The sequence below is a fragment of the Zophobas morio genome, unplaced genomic scaffold (assembly GCF_036711695.1).
Source record: "Zophobas morio isolate AGI-343-1 ecotype UQ-CSIRO unplaced genomic scaffold, CSIRO_AGI_Zmor_V1 ptg000024l, whole genome shotgun sequence".
Lineage (NCBI taxonomy): Eukaryota > Metazoa > Arthropoda > Insecta > Coleoptera > Tenebrionidae > Zophobas > Zophobas morio.
In genome coordinates this window covers 8,115,871-8,125,809 of record NW_026972129.1, presented here as the reverse complement: position 1 = coordinate 8,125,809, position 9,939 = coordinate 8,115,871, and the positions used below count along the sequence as shown (strand labels likewise).

General features: G+C 30.7%; 1 protein-coding gene across 1 annotated transcript; it reads right to left on the bottom strand.

The window, feature by feature from the left end:
- LOC135135001 (pupal cuticle protein 20-like) lies at window positions 1-1,946 on the bottom strand. The gene is made up of 3 exons (XM_064063932.1): window positions 1,620-1,946; window positions 974-1,527; window positions 1-315 (listed from the first exon to the last, which is right to left on the bottom strand). Exons 1-3 carry the CDS (start codon window positions 1,626-1,628, stop codon window positions 135-137), a joined length of 744 nt encoding a protein of 247 aa, XP_063920002.1. The 5' UTR covers window positions 1,629-1,946; the 3' UTR covers window positions 1-134.
- Window positions 1,947-9,939: the final 7,993 nt, after the last annotated feature.

Sequence of the window (9,939 nt, the reverse complement as noted above, 5' to 3'; positions counted from 1 at the left end):
GATGTGTTCATCTTATATTATACGAACTTCACAGCAAATAGTCATATACAATAAATAATAGTAACATATCAGGCCTATGTATGTATAAAACATGCTTAAAGCATAGTAACGTAAACGCTTGTCATATCAGCACCTTAATAATTATACCCCGTTTGTGGACTAAATGGTTGAGTGATTCCGGTACCTCCACCTCCACCTCCGCCTCCTCCGAAAACTCCAGGTCGATATTGGCCGTCATCTCCTCCACCACCTCCGCCGAAGCCGCCACCACCACCGCCACCGCGTCCCTCTTCTGCACGATTAAATTCCAAAGACCTGCGTAAAAATAAACATTTAGGTGACCGTACAAATATTCGTGAAATTTTTGTTCGATTTTGTTTCTGAGAAAAGCGTTTTAACAAGTGTAGAATTTAGAAATATAAACTAGAATATATGAGGAAACGACTGAGCATCTTAAAATGCAAGGAGTGTTTTGTAGCTAATAGTAAATTTAAGTCGGAGGATTGGTAGAAAATTAAGAAATATTGTGACTATTTAGTTAACGTTGTATGGTCTAGATATCCAAACAGAAAAAATGTTTAAAGGAGCAGCGAGATACGTTAATTTGTGCATCAGGTATACTATGTAAAATATTTGAAGGGTTTTGAATGTTTAGTCTATTACATACAGTATAGAACAAGTAATAAGAAACGTAATACTGTTGAATATTTTCACCCAGACAGTAATAGAGCCACGATAATCATTAAAATTTCTAAGTTCCCTTAAAATTTTAGACATTTGACCTTTAAAAATAAATCTTGAAAATATATTGTTTTATTCTGCATAACCGTAGGCACTCTAAATGGTAAAGTAGTGTTGAAAGTCAATGCATTTTTTCACAGAACCTTACGTAATAGTTTTTGTGTCCAAAAATTACAACTACAGTTGGTTTCATTTGATTTCTTATAAAGTTAATGAAGAATTTCATATTTACCTCAGAATAGCTTCTGGAATTGGTGGCGGCGTCGGTAGATGGGCACCAACGGGTCTGAAACCATTTTCATCTGCTACATACTGTACAGAATACCGCTGGCCGTCAGGTCCAGTGTAGGAAAACGACCCCTCAGCACTCTCTGCTTCATTTGCGGATCCGGCGTTTTTCAGACGTCCTCTCTCTTCGGCTTGAATACCATTTCCGGTTTCGTATGCATAGTAGTAATTGCCGCTCCCATCATTATCGTTTACGTATTTTAAAATTGGGATGTTTGCTCCTCCGCGCCCGAAACCGCCACCTCCGAAACCGCCCCCTCCAAATCCGGCACCTCCTCCACCTCCTGCTCCTCCGAATGGAGCTCCTCCACCGCCACCACCGCCGCCACCGAACGGACCTCCTCCTCCTCCGCCGCTACCGCCGCCGCCACCGAAGGGTCTACCGCCAAAACCACCAGGTCCTCCGAAGGCACCACCGCCCCCACCTCCTCTCGGAGGAAGGTAGGTAGTGTCCAAACGGCCGCTTATCGCGATTCCAACGACGGTGGTCAATATTATCTGAAAGAAAAAAAATTAAGTAAGACCGAAATTGGTGTACATGAAACGGAACGTGGTAAGCCTGAGCTTCAGGCTTGTAGGGTAGAACTTACTAATTTCATGTCGTGTTGTGTTCTAATGCAAAGGGAATCGTGGTACAATTATTTATAGAGGAGAGCTCGGCGTCCATCCACTTGCAGTTTAGTGCCCCTCCAGCCGAGGATGAGCCTCGGCATTTCAGATGAAAGAATCTGCCCGTAATCCAGATCATCAGCCCATAACTTACAAGGTTGTTGAATGCACATTTTTCAGTATATCATTTTTCACACACCTTAAAAGGCGTTGGCGGTACGAAAGAGTTGTTGCATAACGCGAAATCTCACCATCCATTACCCTCTGGTAATCATTCTTTCAGATGTTCACGCATTATAAAAATGAATATTATTATTAAATTATTTCCTCAAGACATATCTTGATCGCTGAAACATAATTTGCATATAGCACCTCCAGAATGATGGAAATGTGTGTGATTAATTTATTTTCTCTGCTACAAAATATCAACAAAATAAAAAAAAGTGTAGAGTAATTACAGAAATTATTTTGTACGTGCGATTCTCAAATATTAGATATAAACTAATTTATACTATTTTAGCAATAAAAATATAAACGTGTACTTAATTGTATTCTGATGGATTCAACACGATAATTATAACGTTCAGCATGATATATGATTTTATCGTGCCTAATTTACCCATGCGCAGCGTTCGTGATTTATAATTTTCAGACATGTTTTTATGAGAAGATATTGCATATATCGTGATTTCATTTAAAGGAGTATAATATACAATGCTGACTCTGAAACCATTTTTGTTCTAAATTATCTTTTTTTTTCTAATTCCGACATGTGACTTTTCTTTTTCATTCCATAACAATATTTAAATTAATCAATAAATATAATTTAGGATCACTGGGTAGATTTTTGTAAATGGCTATGTTTTATCTATTTGCGAAGTGAAAGCAACTACGTTGAATGGTTTTTACAATTTTTGTAATATAAACAAAAAAAAAATGGTCGAAAGTTGTTTCGACAGAACTTCCCTCGCACGCAAAGTACAATGAAACATATCTAGGATTTTCGAGTTGAGCTTTTTCTTTACACAATTTTGTGATGATGTCATCAACACTTTTGCATGGACACATATCAACATGAATTGGTGCAGTATAATACTAAAAATAACAGTATTGTATTCCCAAAATTTTCTGGGAAAATGGAGTGAGGAGCCGCTCCTGATTTAATTAATAAAATAAATTGATTCATTCATTAATTTTTTTTTAGCTATCTGTTCAAGCAAATCTAAAAAATATTAATGCAATGATAAATCACAAGCAAAAACTCATCATATTTTGCACATTTTGGATAGAATTTATTCGCCAAAATTTTGAGATGACATTATCAATTTCTGCAGAGGGATGAGCAAATACATTTTAATAAAAAAATTACCATGGTACATACATGTCCAAGATTTCAAAGCATTCAGTTTTACTGATTAAATCAATAAAATAAATTCACCCACTCATATTTTCTTTAAACCACCCTGTATAAGCAAATCCAAAAAATATGAATGGAATGATAAATCACAAGTATAGACTCATCATATTTTGGACATTTTAGATAGGATTTATTCGGCAAAATTTTGAGGTGATGTCATGACTTTTTTGGAGGAGATAAGCAAACATATTTTGATTAAAAAATCACTATGCTTATCATAACTTTAAAATATCTGCAAGATTTCAAACTATTCGGTTTTGCAGATTCAAAATTAAACTGCAAAATGTTTTATAATTTTGATCTGGACGTTTCGGGTGAAAACTCAACACGGAGTCATAAACTACATGTGAAGAACTATGTTATTTTATACAATTTAAAACCCATTTACTATGTACAGTTTTGAAGTGAAGTCATCACATTACAGCTGGGGATGATTATACAAATTTTGTTTAGCGTTTTACCATCTACATTCCTAATATAAATACAAAATTTGACATCGGTCCAGTACTTTCGGAGATTATCTGTCTAATAAAAATCGTGATGGCAGACAGATCGACAGATGGACAGACAGACAGACGGAAACGGAAGACCTATTTCTTTTAAAAAATTAATATGTATCTATAAAACAATAGTTCGGAATTTTGAAATATGTATACAATTAAAATTAAGTATTATATGGTACGAAAACTGAAGAACGAATGAAAACTTTTGCAAAAACTGATTTCGTCAGATGTGTTTTTACAAAACAATATCTAATTTTTATGTTTCATTTTTCTATATATTGCGGTATTTTTAATTTGTAACAACATAATAACACTAATAACAATAACATTAAATCGTCTCTAACTTGTAATCATAAAATCGTGCAACCCGTTGAGTAATGTTATTTACATAATGTTGATAGGTATCATACATTTGTCACAACTGTCAGAACCTCAAAGGGACTATTACTTATGTAAGACAATTTTTCTAGTACACTTAACACTTTTTAGTTATAATTCCAGTTCTCATTTTTGAAAACAACCGCTTACTATGAGCTTCAAAAAAACACAACCTACACAAAAATATCATGATATTTATATATTGTTACTGTTATTAGTAATAGTGTAAAATTACACGAAATATCTAGAGAAATAGTAGCTAACCTAACCATGTTAATAGATTTGTTACCCTAGAATACACATTTATAATACAAATGCAACAATGATTTAAAATACATACTGTTTAGATTTCAATCATTTACAAATGATGTACCACATGATGAAAACATTTTTCACATAAAGTGATCCTGTGTAAGTGTAAGGTAATCGTATTTTTTTTAATACATTAGCTTTCTATATTAGTTCTCTACCTATCATGCCTTACGTTAATCAAGTTTACTTATTTAAATTCGTGGTAGTAGTTACTTGTTTTGGAAGTCATAATTGCATCAGGCATTTTTTTATCATTGTAAGTAGATATTTCTGATCTTCCGTACACCTAAGGTTTATATATTTTCTTGAAAGAATACTTCCTATTTGTTTTTTTGGAAAATTAACCAATAGCTGAAAACAGCTATTTTCCGGTCAAAAGCTTTAACAGACGCTGTATAAGTAAAATATATTTAAATACTAAACAGTTCATGTGCAATATGCACTGATGAAACTGAAGAAGATCAAAATAATTTCTATTTTAAAAATATCCTTGTTGTAAGTTATCTAGCTTTAGGTGTAAAATCTTTTTATCCATAGAGTTGTTGGAAAAGGATATTTTCATTGTATTTATTTGAAAATTTAATGTACCTTTACTTAATTTTTCAAACTTTATTATATACACAGAGTGTCCCATTTAAAACTCAGCAGCCTCTTCCATTTTGAGAACGGATAAAATTTATAAATATGAAAAAATGATAGTTCAGTGAAATAAAGCGCTCACAATATATTTTATAATCAACAAGATCTGTGTCAAAAGCCGTTAGTTTAGTATATGTTCAAACTGCCATAAAAAGGTGGTAGTTCTTTATACTATGATCCAAAAAAGTCTTCTAGTATACAACTGAAGAAAGTAAGAATAAAATATCACAACTGGAAATGCACTAAAAAAAGGAGAATAGGTTGCTACTCACGCTTAGACGTAAGTAAACAAAATTTATTCTAAATTAACAAAGAACTAAATCTTTTCATTCATATTTTGTAAATATTATAAAATAAATAACAAAGAACCGAGGACAGTGGCGCGAGTCAACATTGATTTACCGAACACTATAAATATATTTGTTGCAAACTAAATCTAAACTACAATTTATAATTTTTTTTATGTAAAACATGTTACTTGTTGGCTTACAATTTGATCAAGTGGGTTTTAACTTTAGTGAAACATAAGCAGGGCCAAAAATTTTAAAATCTCTGTTGTCTAGTTAAACTTATATTTTAGAACAACTTGTATGTATGAAGTAAAAAATTGGTATAAAGAGTTTAGACAGTACTTTCCTCGCTGTCGGAAACGTGACAACTGCATGCCTATTATCTTTTTTTCGTATTACATTTTTGTAGCGGGCCATTTTAAAATAAATTGAGCATTAATTTTTTCAATTTTGTCATTATTTGGCATTGATATCTTTGCCATTTTGAGGTGACGTCATCAATTTTTTAGGGGGAGAGGAGCAAATACATTTTGAGTAAAAATTTACCATGCCTATGATAACTTTAAAACATCTCCAAAATTTCAAAGCATTAATTTTTGTAGTTCCTGATTAAATCAATAAAATAAATTCACGCATGCATTAATTTTCCAAAAAATACATAAATCACAACTACAGACTCATCATATTTTGCACATTTAAGATAAGATTTATTCGGCAAACTTTTGAGCTGACGTCATTAATTTTTTGGAGGGGATAAGTAAATATATTTTGATTAAAAGTGTATCATGCTTATCATAACTGTAAACCATCTGCAAGATTTCAAACCATTCGGTTTTGCAGATTCAAAATTAAATTGCAAAATGTTGTTTCATAATTTTGATTAGCGTTTTACCATTTAGACATGATATAAATAATATAAATACACAATTTGACAACAATTGGCTCACTTTCGGAAATTATCTGTCTAATAAAAATCCGGGACGTCAGACAGACGGACAGACAGACGGACAGATGGACGGACAGACGGACAGATGGACGGACAGACGGACAGACAGATGGACAGACAGATGGAAACGGGAGACCTATATCTTCGTTCTCTAGGGGTCATGATAGGTCGAGAAAATGCAAAAGTACAGAGTCGACCGACGGACTCGATTACAATATTTCCTTTGCTTACGTTCGGGAAGTAAAAATAGGATTGTATTGTATCATCACATAAACTTGTAGGATAATATTTTGAAACAATAACATTTTTTTTATGGAATTTTAAGATTAGTTAAAAAGTATATTTCAGTTCAATAAACAAATGCCAAAAGGAATAGATGGAAAAAGGAATTTGCAGTTGTATCTAATATTTTTGCGAAATATCAATAAATCATAATGATGTTGTCACCCATGAAACAAAAATAATCTCGAATAATAAAAACTTTAACGATAAAAATTGTGACATGTAGTTCTACATACCTATCTTTTTATTGAAAATGAAATTATTTAATAAAAATTTGATTGAGGGATTCCTAAATGAAAATTGTCAACATTATACACGATTAATTGTTATAATACTTATAAGTTTATACATAGAATATGGATATGGAATTAGGCATTATAGCGTAAGCATCCAGAAAAAGGTTTCGAATTATAATCGCATAGGAAAAATATATTATATAAAAAATACAAAGGTCTATTACCGAAAATTAAAATGTGTATTTTTATAATTAAAAAAAAACTGTTTCCACACTATATTAACAATATTTTAATGGGGTTAGAGTTTTTGATCAAACACAGATTTAAATTCTACTAATCTATTTATTTTGTTGTATTTGGTCAAAGAAAACGTAAGTGTATCAAAATTTCTCTGTGTAATTTTTCCCCTAAAAATTCATAGTTCATACTAAAAGACTCCTCATATTATTAATTAGTTTTGGTGGCAAAAGCATCAAACATTGAATTGCTGACACTAACAATAAATGATCTGATCAGTTTACATCGCGATGGGTGGATCACATTCTTTAATATTAGCATAAATGTTTTTACGCTTTGAACTTTGAATTTTCAATAAGCGCACTTTAAAATGTCGTTGAAAATGAATCGTCTTTTGTTAATACATTTTAATATACCACTTAGTTTAAATATCCTGCAATTCAGGATATATACAGGATGAGTCATTAAGCACGCGCCCCTCGATATCTCATCAGTTATTAAGGACAGAAAAAATGATAAACGTTAAAGTTATACGCGTCTTTTACTGACAGACACTTAATTATTTTCAACTATACTGAGTGTTCTGTTTTTGAGGCGCAACATACAGCTTTATTTTTCTAAATGGAACAAAAGGTTTGATTTTTTTAAATTGCGAAGTTGGTGCAATTTTATTGAATTTTTTAGCAATAATAAGGTTCACACATTGCGGTAGGTTATTTTTAACGTTAACATAACAATATTTTATGGAAAGATAAAAACTACTCGCTTTGTTTTAGTAGCATTAGAACTAAGGCTTCGCAGTACACAGTGATTCTAAAAAAATTCTAAAATAGTACCTATGACTTTCAAATAATCATATTTAGTTTTTTTTTCCAATAAAATACCTATATATATTTTATTACAATTTACTCTGTTTTCTACTTTTTTATTTCTCGTTAAATATTTTTTGTATTTAAAGCTAATAGTTTTTCAGTTTCAACGCCTCAAAAATATGAATAAATTTGCTCCTTCAAAAGCTCTTAGTTTTTGACTTTTTTTTATTTTTAATAATAATTAAGGAGCTATAGCCATCCAACACAGTTATCTTTAATTGTACATTTAAAGGTTACGTACAAAGGTTTTATTTATTTATTTTTGATTAAAAAAAAGATAAAAGATAGCAAACAAGATCAATCAAGATCAACAGATCAACAGATTAAAACATGTTTGCATTTTTTGGAAAAAGTAACAATGTTTAAAAATTCACAACTCTATCTTGCATAAAACTTCAGTTTGGTTTAGCATAAGAGATTAAAATGTCGTTTTAAACCTTCAAATGTTTAGTTTTCTAGGGTTTTTTAATTGGGACATCTTGTATTTTTGAAATTTTCTTTAAATAATTTTTCTTTGACACCAGATTTGTCGGGGTAAGTATATCCTAACAATAATTTCAAGAAAGGTATTACTTAGGATAAACTTTAACAAAATGTAGTATCAAAAGATAGCTTACTTGAAATTAAGTAAAAATATTAAACATATAAACTGTCCCTTTTGCATAATGTGAAAAAATTAAAAATTAATAAGTTAATAAAAAAACACTGTGCAATTTCAGACTTCCATCTTTAAATGTAATGGTGTTGACAATGTAAATACGAGTAGGTATATAAAAAATCTTGGTTTCTATTTTAACTTATCCTATTGTTTTTTTTTTTTTTTTGTTGACTAATAGAATTCACGTATAAATTGTTCTTACTTAGGAAATGTTTTAATAACATTTTAATCTTTTCGTTGATTACACTAGTTTACAAGGTTTTATATCCAAAGACAAAAATAGCTGAATCTAAAGGATTTGGGTTCGGGAAATTCAAATCTGAAAGCAGAAAAAATCTATCACGTCAGGTTTTTGAGATATTTATATAAACGTACCCCGTATTTTTTTTCTTTTATACAACTCTTGTAAAATTTTTATTTTTAAATATATATGAACATATAGTTCTTTGAGCAAATTTGCATCATTTTAAAAGATCATTTACGTAAATAAATAACATGAGTGTTAATTTTTCAAGCTACTAGATTGTCATCAATGTTTTATTTAAAATTTTTCAAGTATTTATTTTAGAATAATTGGTTGCTTTTGATTTTTCTACGGGAAGTGATAATAAAAATGTGAGGTTGGCCTCACAAAGATCTTTTAAAATGATACAAATTTGCTCAAAGAAATACAGGTTTATCTTTAAGAATAAAGAAGTTACAGGGGTTGTATCAAATAAAAGCAACACCCAGTATATATTATAAACATTATGACTGAAAATTAAAAATTATAAACAGTAGCTTTTCTTTTATTGACAGTACTGACAGTTTCCCTTATAATAGACCAACAGTAACACATTTTCGTCCCAAAATCCTTGATACCTTCTTTTTAAGCATATTTGAACAGGTCTTGCTTTAGGTACTATAATTTTACCATAAACGTAACAAAACTGATTTGCACTTACTTTGCACGATCTCGAAGACATTTTTTATGTGACAATGATGTATTAACATGAATCAGTTTGACACTAACGTGAAAGTAAGAGCAAAGTTCATTATTTTTGATTTATGAAAAAACCTGACGTGATAAGGATAATCCGTTTTTGGATTTGTTATCAGTAAGTAATTTAGAAGTAAAAAATATTTTTTTTATTTTTGGATACGAAAAAAAGTTTAAATTTGTAAACTAGTGTTATTATTATCTAATTTAAATAGAAATACAAAACTAGTTAGGCCATAATTATTTTCTGTTATCGTGGTTATTATATAGCATATCATATCAGTATATGTCTTTTCAAAATTTAAGCAAATTTCAAGGTCGACAACTTACCAGTGTAGTTAGCGAAGATCACAACCCTCGCAAAACTGTAGGGTCGCGGACGTTACACTAAACAACACGTTTTGTTTTACACGTCTATAATATTGTAAACAAAAGAAAATGTAACTAAATAGTATGTTATATAACAGAAAACACAGAATTTATATTGGTTTCACTCTCATGTTTCAACACTGCTGCTGTACATAACAAGGACTTTAGAGCCGTTTGTATTGA